Here is a 16,860-nt window from a genome sequence, read left to right as displayed (position 1 = left end):
CTGAAACCTGCTAGAAACACGCTATAGAACGCGATGCCGTTTGATTGAAGTCTGGCAATGCTGAGCGGGATCTCGGGTGTATCAGCGCTTGAGTACACTTGTAGACGTGATGCTCGCTCGGTTTCCCAGGGCTTTCGATCCGAGCTCCTGATCAAGGCCGATTCCGTCATCTTTCCTGCCCCTCAGCAGCATCTCCACCGCCCTGAATACCGGAAGAAGTCTTTCCTCCAGGCAGCGTATCTCCCCGTAATGACAGCAGGCTCTTCCGCAGCAGCTCAGTAGAAATCCGCCCCTTTCATAGCCAGCAGCTTCACCGCCTTCCACCCCTGCGTCGTCAACGCAAAATGGTAAACCATCACCCCCTGCCGGACCAGCGGCGACGGATTCCCAAACAGCTGAGCCAGCACAAACACCCTCGCCGTCTGCTGCGACTCGTCGACGTACGCCACGATGCTGTTGGGCGGGTGGTACAGGCGCGGAGAGAGCGTGCGGGACACTTCGTACCCTTCCTCGTACGCTTGTCTGCTCGTGGTCAGGCCTCGGATTGGCAGCTTTGCTACGAAATCGTAGGCGACGAAGTTTTGCCAGTCTGGGTGCGTCCAGTCGCCCGCTTGGACGATGTCTAAGATGCGGGCCGTCATTGATTCTAATTGCGATGCTGTGGGTGTCTTTGGCTGAAGCGATGGGTAGTGGGCAGCTGTCGTTTGTGTGAAGTATGGCCGTAGCTGGGAAAGCGAATCCGCTTCCGTGGCTGCTTGTTGTCCATATCGATCAACGGCGTATAGAGTCTTCTGTGGCAATAAATGAGACAGCGAACCCGGTTTCATGGAGGCTTTCTGTTCGTGTCGATCAAAGGCGTAACGAATCTGCTGGGGCAACAATTGGGAGAGCGAATCCGGTTTCCCGTTCATGTTGATCTAGTGTGTAGAGCAAGGCATGGAAGACGGCCATTCCATAAGCATTAGGCTTTCAGTCTCCCTCCTTGTCTCGGGTCGCCTTATGGCTGACAGGCTGTCACAATACATATACTGACGAGCAAGAAGAAAGCAGCGCGATCAGCGATTTATTAGTGCTTTCAGCCTCGGTTTGTCACCATTCCTACCTAATTAGGCAGCTTCCCCTCCCTATAACCGGGCCAAGTGCCTCTATCCTTCTAGCGGGCAGCGTATTTCCAAACGCCGAGGCAGGTGAACAAAAAAGCCCTACCGCTCAAATCCATCAGAAGGCCCGCGGCCCACCAAGGGTAATCTGCTTCACCGCCCTCCAACCCTGCTTCGTCAAAACAAAATCCACAACCGTCACCCCCTCCATAACCAAAGGCGGCGGGTTGCCATGCACATGCGAAAGCACCAAAACGCGCCCCGTGCCGTGCACCTCATCGACGTCCGCCGCGATGCTCCAAGGCCGGCCCTGGAAGCCCGGATAGGCCTCTTTGTACGCCTTGACGCCGTCGATGAATGATTGTCTGCCTACTGTTGCGGCGAAGGGGGTGCCGGAGAAGGATGCTGTCGGCGTTTCTGCAATGTAGTCTTGGGCGACGAGCCAGTCCCAGTCCGGATGCGTCCATTCGGCATTTTGGGTCATTTCGATCATTCGCGCTGCTATTGATTCGAGTAACCGCGCTGTGACTGTCCTCGGTGGCGGCGGCGGGTAGTCGAAGGGTGGTGTCTCCGGGGAACATGGTAGGAGCTGCGAGAGCGAGTCGAGTTTCGGTGGAGTGGTGGACTTCATGTTGTGTGGCCTCCGATCCAGGAGTCGTCCAATCCACAACCACCAGGCGTCCAGTACCTATCCTCTCATTCTCTCTGGATGTCTCGGGCGAGAAACCATGACAACACCGAAGGTATATGTACAAGGCAACGTTATGCAACCAGCTGACGCCGTCAGCCGCAGCATGCCACGATTGCCTAAACAGGAAGTAATCAGGCACATGCCGATCTCGCCCCACCCAACATTAATGCGGATCATAAGGGCTGTTACAAATCTGCCCTTCTTACTAAAGAAAGCAGCTCTGACGAACATCGAAGAGTGCGCGCCAATGCACGCTCGTTAAAAGCTTGCTCTGCCGAATACCGCGCGATTGCTCCGCTACACACCACTGCGGCAGCAACGCAATCATACCACGACAAACCTCATGCCGACCAACAAGACCTCCTCGTAGAACTCCCCACCCCGAGCCTTGCCAATTTGTCGCGAAACATCTGGGTTTGCATCGTAACTTACACAGCTGCCCTCACAAGTCTCCGGAACCTCAAAACTCTCCAGCGCCTCCGCAACACTTTGCTCCTTGGAACCCCATTTCTTTGCCGTTCTATTCGCACCTCTGCCCGAAAGAGATTGCGTGGCGGGTGCTTGCTGCACAGTCGAAGTGTCGTCCGCACCGGCCATTGATTGTTGTGGTGTGTGACCATGCCGACCACGGAGTCTGGGCTGCTTCACCGGCACATGAGCGGGCGAGTTGGCGAGGGCTGCGGCTCTGGTCCTTTTCCTTGGCGTCTCTTGTGGCGATGACGGGGCGCCGTCAAGGAGTGAAGCGCTGTTGGCTTCGTCGGCAAACACGCTGTCCTCGCGTGGGCGGTTAAGACCGGCAGCGTCCTTCATCAGCTTCGCAGGGTCGATCGTAGTGCCTACCACCTGCGAGCTATCCGCGAGGATGAAGTCTTCCAACTCGTTGCCAATCTTCTGCTTCTTTCTCGCCCCACCGCCTTCGCCGAACTCGTCTCTCAATCTCGCCAGCTCACTCTCCATATTCCCCGGTGTCATCTTCTTCAAATCCCCCAGACGTTGTCGCAGAGTCCTGCCACTCTTACCGGGTGTACGTTTGGCATTCTCGTAATTGCCCACCACCGTCTTCTTCTTCGTATCGATATGGAGACCAAATTCTTTGACCATATCCGCGATCTTGTTGGGTGATGGTGTGGTAGGGGCGATGAGATTGGGAGTTTGGCGTTCAACGGTCGCGGCATTGATGGACTTGGTGCTGATCGATGTCTCGAGAACGTTGTTATCGACAGAGAAGCGCGGAGTCGAGGGATCCTGCACCTTGTATTCCGGGTCATTCAAGCGCGTGGGCTGCATAAGATAGGTTGTGTCCGGCCCGTACTTCCTGCCTTTGCCTACGGTGATGATCAGATCGATGATGCCGATGCCCTGACACTGCCGCATGTGCTGTGGAAGTTCAACACCAGCCAGCGCTGTCAGGAAGTCGGCTGAGGGTGGCCTGTCGCCGAACTCATTCACGCCGCGAGCCTGGCTCTCCTCGATAAGACAGGTACGAACACCGTTCCATCTGCCTTCCGCATCACCATCAGATGTAGATGATGCTCTTGGTTGTGAGCCTGACTCGCAATAGATCCAGGGTTTCTCGACCTGCCTATGGATGCGAGTACCAGCAAAGCGCACTGTATGCTTGTCGACCATCTGTACGCAGAGACGTCGGCCTTCAATCTCATTGACAAAGGTCACGTCTGTAAGTTGGCCGTTGACAAAGACTTCAACTTTGAGACCCTTTGCCAAATTCTTGTGCCCGTTGTTCGTCGAAGAAATGTAAGAGAGGAATGACTTTTCGGAGATGTGGACATCCAAGGCCAGAGCTTGTGGAGTACCAAGACGTTGCATGGTCTCAAGTGTTTGCATGTTCGATGTCGTGAGTGCAGCTGCGGGAGTGCCGTGAGTGCTGGGCCATTCGGGCTTTGCGGTCTTGCTTGGAGAGGGGACGAAGCTGTGCTCTGTTGAGGTCGGACTTGTGGCGAGAGATGTAAGGGGCGAACCGTCGCTGCTGGTCAGCGGAAGAGGATACTCCGTGAGTGTCACATCCTCTTCGAGCGCGTCCTGCATCTCAGCATCGAGATCATCGTTCTCGTTTCGCGAAAGGAGGTCCCCAGCTTCAGCCATGAACAAAGGCATATCCTCATTCGGTCCAACGAATCGCACCACACCGTTCGCCTTCCCATCCTCGCCGATAGGCCGCTCAGGCAACTGTTGCGCGCTTGAAAAGACACTCTGCACTCGTTTGGCGTTTTCCTGCTGCACGACGCCTTGGTTGAACCTAAAGGCATTGGAGAGGGAAGACTGAAGATCGCAGGAGATGAGGGTAGCGGTGACACCGGTGGCACGGTAGGTCGGCATCTTGTCCCATTCACGCCGTGGGAGTGGTGTGGCAGTGATTCAAGAGCGCGGTTGCGTTCTTTCTTCCGTGGTTGTTGCTGGCAACACAAAGTCAAAGCCGCTTTGACTTTCTTGGCGGCATCGAAACTTCTGCATGAGGAAGGAGCCAGGGCGTAGTGGAAGCCGTCGGGTGGTGCGCCAATGTTCTGTGCAGCACAACGCCTCTCAGCCATCGCGATTATACTGTCGGCTCTCGGTGATCACGCCAATGTTGGGCTCCTCCAAGCTGTCCCCAAGCTCGACCATTGTCCGATCGTAGACTCTCGCGAGTTGCATGTCCCAACTGTCATCTTCATCATCCTCCCGTTCAAAGTCCTCCCCTTCCACAACCAGCTCTCCGTCGTCAGCTGTATCCATTCCATCCCCGTCTTCATCCTCCGCCTCATCAAATTCAAATTCCGCCCTCTTGAAAGCCTCCACGACACTGACCCTCGTCCTCTCAACAAGCGATCGTATCCGCACCTTCTCCGTCCCACTAACCCCCCTCCTCCCCTCAAACCCCGGCAACGCCTCCCCCGTCTCCACATCCCTCCCCTGCAACAAGCCAGCAAACGCGCGATCCAACTTCCCAAGCAGCCCGAAAAGGCGCTTAGGAGAAGGCGGCATGCCATGCACAGCCGTAACAACAATCATCGCCAAATTCATCAAGTACGGCACCTGCAGCGACGGTGTCCCACTCATCCACACCACATCAACCAGCTGCTCGACATCCTTGCACGTCTCCTTCATGCTGCTGTATCCCTTGACGTCGCCCGCCCATGTCTCTGCTATTGGCGGTTTGGAGCCGTTGGTGAGGGCGGATGTGGAGAACGTGGTGCGCTTGGCGTAGCGGCGTTGGATTTGGAGGATTTGCGCGTCGAGGTGCCGAATGAGGTAGCTTTCTTTGCTTCCACCGGGGCGGAGGGGGGTGCTGCGTGGGTGTGGGAGGGATGAGGGAGAGTGGGATTCGGAAGAGGCTACTGATGAAGGAGGTGGAGAGAGGACGAAGCCGCCGGCGAAGTCGGACGAGGCCATGATGGTTGGGGGTTGTGGAACAAGCGAGGAATAGCGTAAGAAGGTAAGGCGATAGCTTGGCCTACTCTACGTGGCATAAGACTACATCTCCAAGTGACAGAAGAGGAAGAGAAATAGTTGTGAAGCTTGTGGGAGAAGGGACACAATGACATACGGCTAATCGAGGTAAGGTGAGGTGAGAGCTTTCAGCGCGCTTGGCAGGCTGAAGCCAATCATATGAGGAGCATATGGATCACATCAACATATAGTATCTGGCAGTACGTTGGGTGTTGTAAGCCTTTGGCACAACATTAAATCGATCATGTCATTGAGTATGAAGTCGTGGTGTCTTCGTATCGTCATGCCATGGCAGCAGTGCTGATCACCAGCAAGGCGCTTATCGCGCAGCCTTAAGTGATCCACCTTTCAGCCTTCTTGTCGTAGCCTATCGTGTCAAGCTCGATATTGAGCGAACGTAGCATCATTGCCATCGTAAATTCCTGCTGGTGTATTAGTCCAAAGTACTTTCAGAAACCGCAGCGTGGCGAGCTTACACCACCATCCCCATCATCAGTCCGCTGTCGATCGAGCGCCTGTTGGCGCTGCAAATCAGCAGCATGTTCCAGCTTCCGCCGCGCCTCACGCCTCGCATTTCTGCGGAACTCCTGCTCCTCTTCAGGCAGAGGGTCTCCATCAGAGTCAACTTCACGGTCTGGATTATTACTCTCCTCCGTGTCGCTAGACCACGGAACGTTCTTCATCTCATTCGATTTCCAAGCAGCCATGCCTCCCATCCCATCAACTCGCTCCTTGGCCGATACAAACAATTCATCTGCGGCAGCCTGAGATGCAAGTTTCCATTTCTGAATAAGTCGTTCGAGATTGGTGTCGGTGTCCGACGAGGCCAGCTTGGAGGCTTGCGAAAGAGTGTCGATCTCGCCGCGGAGAGTGCGGATCTGGGCCTCCAGAGCACTCAACGCTTTGTGAGCCGCGAGTTCAGCCGAATCGCTGATCTTCGGTGTCCGGGTCGATGAAGCATTGGTGCGAGGGGTCGTAGAACTCGCCGATGGCAGCCCTCCGCTGCTTCCAGTGGCAGGATTGGCCGATGTCGACGGGGTCGCATCTGTGGGCGTTGTCGGCTGAGTCGGCACCGTGGCTGCATTCTGGGCCGGGCCTGGGTGGTCGTGGTCTCCGCGGCGCACCTTCAGGGGAGAGACGAAGGGTTTAGTCAACACTTTCGTTCCATCGATGAGCCGCCTGCGTTTGACAGGGTGTTCGGCGGGCATGATGATCGCGAGGCTCGCATTGGTCTTCGTCGCGGTTCGCGCGCGGGCCCTGGGCAGGTACAGAGGTGCGCGGCGCGGATGCAAACGCCGTGGACTAGGGTGTCTCCGGGGCACAGTACCAGATTTGTGATGGATAGTGAATGTGAGTGGCCGGGTGGGCCATGTGCTGCCACGTTTCCCGCGTCCCGCAAAAAGCGCCGTACCAAGGATCGAATGGCGGCCCCTATCTCGGAGACAATTCTTCACTCGTTCAGGTAGTTACTTCCGTCCTGATGTTTGTAGCGACGACAATGGTGTCGAGCAGCACTCTCCGAATGTGGATGATGTTTGTACATGCAAGGTGTTCCCCAGGCGTTCATGCACGACGACGAAACTCGCACACCTGCATCGCGCCGAGTCGTCCGCGCCTTCTGGTCGGAAACCACTGCGGGCTGAACCCGCGCTAGTGGGAAACCTTAACCCAGACCCCGAACCATCGTTGCCATCTTCTCTATTTTATCCCGAACATGACTTTTCCTAGCCTCTCTCGCGCCCGTTTTCGGCGCCGAACGAGTGTCGTCTAGGCCAACCCCAACAGTCCTCCCAGCCATCGGCGTCATATCGGAGGTTTTGGGCTGACAGTTCCTCCCCGCAGCTTCTGAAACGCAGCAGATCGCGGTGTATCTGAATAGGCCCTTTCGTATCACACCCGGCCTCCTGGATCCCAGCCAACACAGTCGTGTATATCACAGAGGCTTTAGAACTACTATGGCATCTGACAAGAGGATACCTTTTCAAGGCCACGACGAATGTTCAGCCCGAGCGGATAGCGCGGCTCTACAACATCTCTCTTTCGGGCTCTTTTCCTGCTGATCAACACGAGGCTAGTCCTTGGTACCATGGCTTCCTTGGAACCCCATTTGGCGCGACCGTTGCTCTGCCGCCTCCCTATACACCTCCGGAGCCTGCTGTCAAATAACAACTGCCCCGACCATTGACAGACTACGGTACGGCCCAGCCTGCGCGACGGCCCTAAGGCTTAGACAGCAGTCTAGCGGAAATTGACCAGCGTCTCGACTTCCGAAAGCGGCGGGGTGGTTGCAACCTGCCCTTTCTTCTAGACCGCGATTACCTGTGTACCCTGGTCGTTACCTGGCTACCGGGTGAAGTTCAGCGATCCAGCTTGTATATATATATTCAAGGTGAGTGCCTCGCTGGTCTGTGAGCTTCCCCACCGATCTTTCAGCCGCAGTTCATATTCACTTTCTTCCCTATACGCTCTTATCATCCTTCCAAAGCAGCTACAAAATGTACTGTCAACTCCTCGCTGTCGCGGCTCTTGTCGCGAGCGTTGTCGCATCGCCCGCCCCTCTGGAGAAGCGAGCGACTTGCACTCTTCCCCCTACCACCACAGTCACCGTCTCTGGCACTGGCTATCCCATCCTCGGCCCATTCAAGGTCACGGCCAGCACATCTCCAACACCCACCAACGCCTTCAACGGCGCCTACCTCAAAATCACCTCCGGAACCTACGAGCAAGGCGTCTTCAACGGCAAACCCGTCAACGCCGCCCTCATGTACCTCGATCCCTCGACGCACTACCTGTACAATCTTCAAGGCCAGACGCCCTTCGCCGGCTGCTTCGGCTCCTACAACACCCAGCAGCACGTCGTCTTTACCGAGGGTCTTACCTGCTCCACGCAACCCGTCACGTGCACCATCAACCCTCAAAGCTGCGCGCTGAACTGCAACTTTGGCGCCAATAGTTATAATCAACTCGAGAGCCCTACTTTCCAGCCCGACTGGTCGATTGTCAGCGGGCCCAAGGCCGCCGGCAAGGGCAAGGGCAATGCGATCCCCTTCACGCCCTATATCGTGCCAGCATAGAAGGCATCGAGATGAACGGGGGTTCGGAGTTTGTGAGCGTGGGCGAAGGACGGCGCAGAAAAGTGGTTTGTTTGGAATGTAGTTTGGTATTCTGTGAATTGATCAGGTCATGCTCTGCAGTGCTCCCCTCGACTTTCTCTTCATCGCCTCATGTTGGATCGTAAATCCGCATTCACTTTTCTCGTAGACTGCTGGTATGCATGATACGGCGGAGGAAGATCGCAGATCCAGGGTTTATTATGTCCTGTTGCTGCTCAATTCGCTTTTATCCACCACGCTAAGCTTCAGCTGTTGCCCACCTGGAAACTTTCCGCCGTCCCAAACTTTCCTCTCACCTGCGATGCCATCTCAGGGTTCACTTCATCCGTACAGGGGGACGAATCTGCGACCAGGAAAGAACGTCACGGCATAACGAATCCATCATCCATTCACCAAGGCCCGCACTCTAAGCGACAAGCCACAATGGAAGACCTGACCCACGCGATCAACTCCCTCGTCCAATCCCCCACCACAATCTACTACCTCATCGACACCGCCGTCATCCTCTTCATCTCCTCCGCCGCAACGCGCGGCAACTTCTCCAAAGCGCACGCCCGCTTCCTCACCTTCGGACTCCCCTGGCTGCTAGCCCGCGTGGTGCTCCTCTTGAACGGCTATCTACGCGACGCGGCTCAATGGGGCGTGCCCAAGTTGCTGGAGCATCCTGCCGCGCATCGGGTGCTGGTGGAGCAGTTGGGGTTGGATGCGGACTACTGGGTGCAGGCGCTGCCGACGGGGGTGCAAGTCTTCGTTGCGGCGGTTTTGGCGTTTAATGCGAGGTGGATTGGGGAGGTTGTTGGGGGGAGGATTGTGCGGGGGGAAGGGGCGCGGGAGCAGAGGCAGAGTCGGAGTTAGGAGTCTCGTGAGGAATGGATATGTTACTCAGAGGCTTATATGTAACAACGACAAGGATATCAAAGCACATGGATGCCTACCAGCTCCTACACCGAGACAGCCTGCGTTTCCAAAAACTGCTTCAGGATCGCATTGAACTTGGTCGGGTTTTCAACGAACAAGCAATGCGAGCCTCCCTCCTCCTCGGAAAACTCAACGAACCGAGCACCTGGGATGCGCGCAGCGACCCACTTGCAGCCCGCGATGGGAGTCTGCACACTCCCAGCCCCTCCCACGACCAGAGCGGGGACGTTGATGGTCGGCAAGACATCACGCCAATCGTGTCTAGTGTGATCGTGGAGCAGCGCAGCCGCATGCTTCGAATCCATGATTGCGTTCTGCTCCAAAGCGAAGTTGACGTCGTCGGGAGAAGCGTTGCTCGTGAACATGGAAGCCACGAAGCCGGAGGTGACGGCTCGAGAATCAGGACCAGCCAGCGCTTGGAAGAAGGCGTCGGGCACTTCGTCGTTGGGGAAGACGCAGCCGTAGTGCTTAGTTTCTACTTCCGTCCAGTGCGGCCTGGGGAGCATGACGGCAACTTGGTCAATGAAGACCAGGCTGTTGATGGTGCTGCGCCGATTAGGGTAGAGATCGCACCAGCACCAAATGACGGCACAGCCCAGGGAGTGGCCCACGAGTGTGACGGACCGCAGGTTCAACTGCACGAGAAGCTCGTCCAAGTCGGCAGCCAGGCGGGACACGCGGAAGCCGTGATCGGTCTTCTCGGACTCGCCGTGGCCTCGATGGTCGTAGGTGGTGATGTGGAAGTGGTCCGAGAGGGCGCTGTACTGCTTTCGCCATTGCGCGGCCGTCTGATTCCAGCCCGAGAGGAGGACGATGTTTGGTTTGCTTGGGTCACCCCATTGGTCGTATGCGAGCGAAACGCCATCACCGGTTTCCACCGTGCCACTCGTGTGGAGCGCCATGGTGACAGATACGGATAGGGGAATGGATCTGGTGGGATGACATCGTTTGCATTTTGCCGTCTTACTTCTTTCCTGGAGGCTGAAAGTGCAGTCTTCCTAGTGCTGACGTGCAAGTTGGCGTCAAAGACCTCAGCCTCATCAGTCAAGCCCAACATTCCTTCAACAAATCCCACATCTCCAAGCACAAATACCCCCACAACCATCATGAAAATCATCCTCACCGGCGCCACGGGTCTCGTAGGGAGGGAATGCATTCGCATCGCCTTACTGAACCCCCAAATCACCGAAGTCATCTCCGTCGCTCGCCGCCAAGCTACATTCCCAGACGGCCTTCCTTCGCAGGCAGATAAGAGTAAGCTGAAGTCCGTCATCTTGGACGACTTTGGCAGCGACTGGCCTGCTCACGTCCTAGAGCAGCTTAAAGGTGCCGATGCGTGTATTTGGTGAGCAAGACTACACCTGACCTTCGCGCAAGGCCTGTGTGAGTAAAAGATGACAGAGCTGACTCGCGGTAGGAATCTGGCAGTCACGCCGTCCAAATCCAAAGGCATGACCTCCGAAGAGTTGAAGAAGATCAATCACGACTATCCCTTCGTCGGCCTTAAATCGATGCTCGCCGTCGCCAACTCAGCCCACCCGTTCAGATTCATCTACACCTCGGCCGCTTTGACGGAACGGGACCAGGACAGGGCGTTATGGGTAATGGGCGAAGAACGAAAATTGAGAGTGAGTTTGCCGTCTCGAGTCCATCTTGCTTTGCCCGTCTGACTGCATTCTCACGGTTTAAGGGCACTGTCGAGATTGAACTGCTCGCCGAGGCGGCACAATCCAAGGGCCGGATCGAGCTGCAGATCACCAAGCCAGGCGCGATTACTGATTCTCAGACGCCCATGGCGAGACGCATGATGTTGCCGGTACTGGAAGCCGTGCTTGGGCTGCCGAGTGTGCACGTTAGCGACATTGCTGCTGTGGAGCTTCATCAGGCGATGAACGGTACTGGTGGGAAAGACGTCATGTCGAACGCGGGCTTGGTTGAGCTGGGTTCCCAGGCGTTGAAGGAGTGGAAGATTGAGAAGTGCGCCTGAGTTTGGTCGACGGTGGCGGAATGATGTGCTGCTTGGGCAAGTCGCCGCTCCATCTTCTATATTTTCTCCGACTCTATACCATCTCCAACTTATGAAGCATTCGTCTTCCCCCGTTCAGCTCTCGTCTCAGTTCCCTTCAAACTCTGTCCCGGCTGCCTGTACAGCATCGACTCATCCAGCGCCTTTGCCAACGCATACAAGAGTTCTAACTTGGGCACCGCAACGCCAGCCTTCCGGCCCGTTCGCACAGCATTCCCCAAGATAGTCTCGACTTCCATGCGTCGACCATTCAGCGCATCAACCAGCATACTCGGCTCAATACCCTCACCACCAACTCGGTCTTTTGCCCGCTTCAACTGCTCCACCTGCGTCTCCTCATTGACGCTAGAATACCCCAGCGCCTGCGCAATGTGCACCACTTCCATCATCAGCGCCCCAACCTCCCGATCCGCATCCGGCGCAGAAGCAAGAAACGCCACATCCCTGCTCAACGACAGAGCACACACGGGATTCCACGACGCATTCAGCATCAGCTTCCGCCAGCGCATCTCCTGCACATCGTCAAACCACTTCGCATTACTCCCCGCCTTCTGAAGCATCTCGACGAACGTGTCCGCCGCCTGTTTGACCCCTACTTTCTCCTTGTACGCCGAAGCAGGGAAGGAGCCGATTTGCAGCATCTCGAAATTGCCCATGCGCATATGCGCCGGCTCGATCTGCGTCGAGGGTAGATACACGACAACACTCAGCAGCGGATTGTGAGGAAACCGCTCAGCAAACTCCTCCTCAATCCCCACCCCATTCTGGAAGAGCGCAATACACGTCCTCCCCTCCGTGACAGCAGGCGCGATGAGCTCGCTCGTCTTGTCCTCCGGAATGGCCTTGGACGTCACGATAATGTAGTCGAAAACGCCGCCTTGCTGTGCCGCTTCGGCGGAGGTGCGCACGATTTTGGGGTGGGCGCGCAGGTTGTTGCCGTACTTTTCCGAGTCGATGAGGAAACCGTTAGCTTTGGCTGCGTCGTGGTTGGAGCGGCAGACGGCTGTGACGGAGAAGCCGGCTTTGATGAGCAGGTAGACGTAGATGCTGCCTATTGCGCCTGAGCCGTGGACGAGGACTGTGGGAGCCATGTTGGTTGCGTGAGATGAACGCCGTTGGAGGGGTGAACGTCTGACGAAATGTTCGGTACAGCTCAGATTGACCGCCGGTAAGATTGCAGTCTTTGCGGCGAAGGAGTGCTGTCTCTGTCTCACGCCTATGGCAACGGATAACGTGAATATCCGACGATGGAAAGAAGGTGCCGTAGTGTTAAGTGCGCAACCTCGTCGAAACCCTCCAGCTAGCATCAATGGTTGAATCAACTGACTTGTACAGATACTTTTGGCAGGGCAGATGGAAGAAATATCATGATCGTGAGTGTACCATGTCGTCCAACGTTTGACGATATCGGCGGCTGACAGTGAGGCTCCGATGGACCGTGCGAAGCGACGTCACTCTTGCTCGTATGGAGCGAGCAAATAATTGTCCCGAGAGATCCATTCCATCTTCTCATGCTGCAATTACCATTCATCCAAACAATCATGACGAGCTACCTCGACCCGATGCTTGGTCTTGCACTACCCTTTGTAGCTCGAAATCGGCGCACAATGCCTCGCGTTACCTAACACACTCCACCGCCGTTCTCGCTGCGGGGAGACCTGAAGGAACTAGAGATGCACGCAAATGCATGAAAGCCCCAAGCTATATTTGGGCCCAAAACCCTCACCGCACGTCTCGTGAGTTTCTACTTCCTTCCTCTCTCCTCTCCTCCTCTCTCCCACTCTCCCCCTTCGCCATGTCCTCCATGTGATCAATGCCCCCCCACCACCCGGTCATGGCCAAACCCCCACCAAACGACATCCACCAATTCTCCCTCCTCTCCGCCTTCCACGCCGGCCTAAAAGAAGGCGGCCCCCCCGCCGCCTTCCTCGCAACGCAAGGCACGCACGGCCTAGGGATCTCCGAAGACGACGAAGCAGACATGCTACAACTCGATTCGGAATGCTACACCTTCTCCGACGAAGGCGAGGCCGCGCGAGCAGATCCAGAAGACCAAATGCCGTTTGTGATGGTCACGGCGTTCCAGCCTGCGGCGCGCGTGAAGCCGCCGCGGGGCACGACGAGCGCGACAATCCGGGAGGTGTTTGAGGGAAAGGCGGGGAAGAATACGCCGTTGCCGTTTCGCTTGGTGGGGAGGTTTCAGTACATTAGCACGAAGCAGCGGACGTATTGGGATGTTGCGGGGACGATATTTGGGTTCTGCCTGCCTGGGTGGCAGAGGGATATTAGCGGGGAGGGAATGCAGTGTGCTTTTCTGGCGGAGGACAAGAGGTCAGGGGGCCGAGTGGCGGATTTCGAGACGGGGGAGGGAGTCGTGTTGGATTGGGCGGTATGTGGGAGATTCCACCTGGGCTTTCCACAAGACAAAGAGTTCCAGCAGATTCGACTCCGGCGGCAGTCATCAGCGAGTAAGAAGCCGGATTACTGAAGAGCCTTCCTCTCCTCCTCCTCCTCCTCCTCCACCTTCTCCCTCTCCCTCCGTCTCCGCCGCACCCACTCCCCAAAAGGCCTCCAAATCGCCTCCTTCTCCGCCGGCTTCAAACTCGCATTCAACCCACTAGTAGCCGTAGCAACAAACACCCACGCCCCCTCCCACCCCTCCTCCCCTCCCATCCGCTCCCCCTCCCCCTGCCACCCATACGCAAACTCCTCCTTGCGCATCTCCCTCCCATACCGCCACCTCCAGATCGCCAGCCAAATGCTCTTGCCCACAATGCACACCGCCTCGGGCCGGAAGCGCCGGATTTTGGCTTCGAGGATGGGCGTGCCGGCTACGACTTCTGCTTTGCTGAGTTCGCCTGCGTTTCTGCTGGGTCGCTCGACGATGTTGGTGTTTCCCATGCGGCAGAGGCGGGGGAGATCGACGTCTTGTTCGGGGCGGAGGCGCGTGTCTGTTATGCCGGAGGAGTGTAGCAGTTTCCAGAACATGTTGGACGGATGGGCGTACGAGTGCCCGGTTGCCGCCGTGGTCACGCCAGGATTGAAGCCTACAAAGACGCCGATGAGGTTGGGTTCCAGGATGTCGGTTAGAGGGGGAAGATGGGCGTATTTGGATGGAGGGGCGTAGCGAGAAGATTCCCGGCGTCGTTTCTTCGTCGCTGGAGATGGAGTCGACTTGGTCTCGCCATTCTCAGTACTGGGCCGTTTGCGGCTGCTGCTCCTTAAGATTGGTCCGGCGTCTCCCTTGCGGCCGTCTTTGTCGTCGTCAATGCCATGTTTGAATCGTTCCACCACCGATCGAAAAGCTGCAGTTTGTGACTCCCTCCTCGCATTCTCTACTTCCGGGCCGTCTTCTTCGATCGCGACGTCCTCACCCTCACTTTGCAGCAACTCGCGGTTGCCCTCCATCCGGCAGTCGTTGGCATCGTTGGACACAATGTTGAAGAATCCCGAGTCGTCCACTCGAGTTCGCTGCATGTGGATGAAGTCCGAGGTGGCGGGATGAAGAGTGCGCCGACGTTCTACATTCTTCACCATTCCACAGCCCTTCATGGGCCTCACTTTTCCCGCCACAAGGAGAGACATCTGTGGTCGTGGAGGCACACGGCACCATTGATGCAGTTCATGTTATACACAAGCCGAACGAATCCATCCCGCCCGGTATGAACAATCTGCAAAGCCACCCCTAACGCAGGCGACTCGCAATGCCAATCTCAAGAACAGCAACGCTCAATGCAAGTTTCCTCATGTGTGCGTCGAGAAGATCCTATTCTTCCCCAATGCGCAGAACGCCTCCCACGATGCAGAACACAAGCCCCCTCACGCCCTCTCCTCCATCAAAACCCTCGCAATCTCCTCCGCATCCTCCTTGCTCCCCACCTGCACCAACCACTTACTAAACTGGCTCGCGCCCTCCTTAGCCGCCGACGACTCGAGATGATCAATGAAAACACCCTGCACCATCTTGCCCGCCTTGCCAGTGACCTCGTACTGCATGTTCTTCAACGGGGCAAAGTTCATCTTGGTCACGCCGAAAGGCGGCACCTTGAGCACCACCCGCACCTTGCCCGACTCCTTGTTCTTGAGAATGTACAACGGGCCCTTGCCGCGGTCTACCCAGCCCATGCTCATCTCGCCGCTGTCGCTCTTCTTCTCGTCCCACTTGGTCGCTTTGGCCTTGTGCACGCTGAACAGCACGTCTTCCGTTTCCAGCTCCGACTCCCGAAGCCCGGTCTGGTCTTCTACTTGTGGTTCCGCGGGCGCGGCGCCTTCTTCGTCCTCGCCCTCGCCGGCTGTAGACGCGCCTTCGCCATCAGTGGTCAGGCCAGGGGTTGTGGCACGCGAGTTCGTGAGGGAGGAAGACTGGGTGCCGAAGTTGAAGCCGAAGTTGGGCTTCGCTAGATGGCCTGTGGCGTCCGAGGCGGACTTCTGATTGGTCGCACCAAAGAGAGTGCCGAATGAAGGGGGATTGCCGGCAGGAGTCGTGGATCCGACGCCAGACGCAAGGCCTGAGCCGAATTTGATCGGGGTGCTCTGTTTCCAGGTGTGGTCGCCACTGCCTTGCTCCTTCTCCGCTTCAGTCTTGTCGGCGTCCGCGGTGTCGGTGCTGTCACTCGGCTTCGATGCATTGCCGAAGATGTTCGACGTGCTCGATGCGCCTCCCGCAGCGAATGGAGTCTTCGATCCAAACTGGAACTTCGAGGCGGTCATGGGGGTAAAGCGCGTTTCCGTCGGCTTCGCGCCTATCTTGCTCGGCGCAGTGGCAGGCGGTTCTTGCGATGTCATCCAAGCGGGCAGGCCTTTGGCTTGAGCCACTGGAGTGGCTTCAACGTCGTCGACACCATGCCCGTCATCCGACGCTGCGGGAGTACCAGCACTGGCTGGCGTGAAGATAGCACCACTCTTGGCGGCATCCAGGATCTTCTGCTTCTTCGCCTCTTGCTCGGCCTTGTCTCGCGCGGCCCACTGTTCCTCGGTCTCTTCATCCGAGTCGTAGTCTTCCGCTTTCCGCTTCTTCCTCTCCTTCTCTTCCTGGTCATTCGCCTTCTTGCCGAATGCTGCCAAGAATCCACCGCCCCCAGTTGCGGGCGCGGCGAACGTCGGCATGCCTGAAGGAGCGCTCGGAGCGGCGCCAGAAGGTGTGAAGCCCGTGAAGCCAGAAGGTTTGAAGCCTTCAGAGGTCTGCGCTGGCTGGGATGATTTGAATCCGCCAAAGGTCGGCGCTTGCTGCTGCTGCTGTTGCTTCTCTCCAGTCTCCCTCTCAGACTGTAGCTGAGATGTTGGCGCCGCAGGACCCGCAGACTTGTTCAAAGCCGCCTGAAAAAGTCTAGAGGTGTTACTAGCATTCTCCGGCAATTGCGGGTACTTGATCGTCTCATTCGGACGCAAACGCTTCTCCGTCGCAGGCGGCTCTTGCGGCGCATCGTCTTCAGCAGATCGCTTGCGATTGACGGGGGCAATCTGCGGCGGCTGTGGGACGCTAGCAGCAGAGGGCTTTGGAGTGAATTGGAAGGCCGAGGTAGTCGACGGGGCTGTCGGCTTGGGTGTCGAGTTCGCCTGGCTGGC

The 16,860-nt window shown here is 56.9% G+C and overlaps 12 protein-coding genes across 12 annotated transcripts; 4 read left to right on the top strand and 8 right to left on the bottom strand.

Moving 5' to 3' along the window:
* Positions 1-275: 275 nt before the first annotated feature.
* Positions 276-911, bottom strand: BDY17DRAFT_324247 (uncharacterized protein; the record flags this gene model as incomplete). The annotated part of the gene is made up of 1 exon (XM_033737156.1): positions 276-911. One exon carries the CDS (start codon positions 909-911, stop codon positions 276-278), a length of 636 nt encoding a protein of 211 aa, XP_033590092.1.
* Positions 912-1,026: 115 nt separating this feature from the next.
* BDY17DRAFT_297542 (uncharacterized protein) lies at positions 1,027-1,861 on the bottom strand. Its single transcript, XM_033733616.1, has one exon. The coding sequence runs from the start codon at positions 1,729-1,731 to the stop codon at positions 1,219-1,221; it is 513 nt and encodes a 170-aa protein (XP_033590091.1). The 5' UTR covers positions 1,732-1,861; the 3' UTR covers positions 1,027-1,218.
* Positions 1,862-1,899: 38 nt separating this feature from the next.
* Positions 1,900-4,230, bottom strand: BDY17DRAFT_149589 (uncharacterized protein). The gene has a single exon (XM_033729610.1). It carries the CDS (start codon positions 4,126-4,128, stop codon positions 2,116-2,118), a length of 2,013 nt encoding a protein of 670 aa, XP_033590090.1. The 5' UTR covers positions 4,129-4,230; the 3' UTR covers positions 1,900-2,115.
* A 102-nt stretch (positions 4,231-4,332) lies between these two features.
* On the bottom strand, positions 4,333-5,181 carry BDY17DRAFT_316855 (uncharacterized protein; the record flags this gene model as incomplete). The annotated part of the gene is made up of 1 exon (XM_033736040.1): positions 4,333-5,181. The coding sequence occupies one exon, from the start codon at positions 5,179-5,181 to the stop codon at positions 4,333-4,335; it is 849 nt and encodes a 282-aa protein (XP_033590089.1).
* Positions 5,182-5,335: 154 nt separating this feature from the next.
* BDY17DRAFT_149585 (uncharacterized protein) lies at positions 5,336-6,795 on the bottom strand. The gene is made up of 2 exons (XM_033729609.1): positions 5,715-6,795; positions 5,336-5,660 (listed from the first exon to the last, which is right to left on the bottom strand). The coding sequence occupies exons 1-2, from the start codon at positions 6,444-6,446 to the stop codon at positions 5,571-5,573; spliced, it is 822 nt and encodes a 273-aa protein (XP_033590088.1). The 5' UTR covers positions 6,447-6,795; the 3' UTR covers positions 5,336-5,570.
* Positions 6,796-7,663: 868 nt separating this feature from the next.
* BDY17DRAFT_297538 (uncharacterized protein) lies at positions 7,664-8,535 on the top strand. The gene has a single exon (XM_033733615.1). The coding sequence runs from the start codon at positions 7,734-7,736 to the stop codon at positions 8,310-8,312; it is 579 nt and encodes a 192-aa protein (XP_033590087.1). The 5' UTR covers positions 7,664-7,733; the 3' UTR covers positions 8,313-8,535.
* On the top strand, positions 8,533-9,206 carry BDY17DRAFT_346085 (uncharacterized protein; the record flags this gene model as incomplete). Its single annotated transcript, XM_033738092.1, has 1 exon — positions 8,533-9,206. The coding sequence occupies exon 1, from the start codon at positions 8,775-8,777 to the stop codon at positions 9,204-9,206; it is 432 nt and encodes a 143-aa protein (XP_033590086.1). The 5' UTR covers positions 8,533-8,774.
* On the bottom strand, positions 9,159-10,247 carry BDY17DRAFT_297537 (Alpha/Beta hydrolase protein). The gene has a single exon (XM_033733614.1). It carries the CDS (start codon positions 10,169-10,171, stop codon positions 9,293-9,295), a length of 879 nt encoding a protein of 292 aa, XP_033590085.1. The 5' UTR covers positions 10,172-10,247; the 3' UTR covers positions 9,159-9,292.
* A 128-nt stretch (positions 10,248-10,375) lies between these two features.
* Positions 10,376-11,256, top strand: BDY17DRAFT_324239 (uncharacterized protein; the record flags this gene model as incomplete). The annotated part of the gene is made up of 3 exons (XM_033737155.1): positions 10,376-10,614; positions 10,687-10,897; positions 10,960-11,256. 3 exons carry the CDS (start codon positions 10,376-10,378, stop codon positions 11,254-11,256), a joined length of 747 nt encoding a protein of 248 aa, XP_033590084.1.
* An 89-nt stretch (positions 11,257-11,345) lies between these two features.
* BDY17DRAFT_251019 (ketopantoate reductase PanE/ApbA C terminal-domain-containing protein) lies at positions 11,346-12,386 on the bottom strand (the record flags this gene model as incomplete). Its single annotated transcript, XM_033731130.1, has 1 exon — positions 11,346-12,386. The coding sequence occupies one exon, from the start codon at positions 12,384-12,386 to the stop codon at positions 11,346-11,348; it is 1,041 nt and encodes a 346-aa protein (XP_033590083.1).
* Positions 12,387-13,129: 743 nt separating this feature from the next.
* Positions 13,130-13,584, top strand: BDY17DRAFT_324237 (uncharacterized protein; the record flags this gene model as incomplete). Its single annotated transcript, XM_033737154.1, has 2 exons — positions 13,130-13,483; positions 13,576-13,584. 2 exons carry the CDS (start codon positions 13,130-13,132, stop codon positions 13,582-13,584), a joined length of 363 nt encoding a protein of 120 aa, XP_033590082.1.
* A 249-nt stretch (positions 13,585-13,833) lies between these two features.
* Positions 13,834-14,460, bottom strand: BDY17DRAFT_242913 (uracil-DNA glycosylase-like protein; the record flags this gene model as incomplete). The annotated part of the gene is made up of 1 exon (XM_033730393.1): positions 13,834-14,460. A coding segment is annotated over one exon (627 nt), but the record flags the coding sequence as incomplete, so codon positions are not given.
* Positions 14,461-16,860: the final 2,400 nt, after the last annotated feature.

This window comes from Neohortaea acidophila (assembly GCF_010093505.1).
Source record: "Neohortaea acidophila strain CBS 113389 unplaced genomic scaffold BDY17scaffold_5, whole genome shotgun sequence".
Classification (NCBI taxonomy): domain Eukaryota; kingdom Fungi; phylum Ascomycota; class Dothideomycetes; order Mycosphaerellales; family Teratosphaeriaceae; genus Neohortaea; species Neohortaea acidophila.
This window is presented reverse-complemented; position numbering and strand designations above follow the sequence as displayed.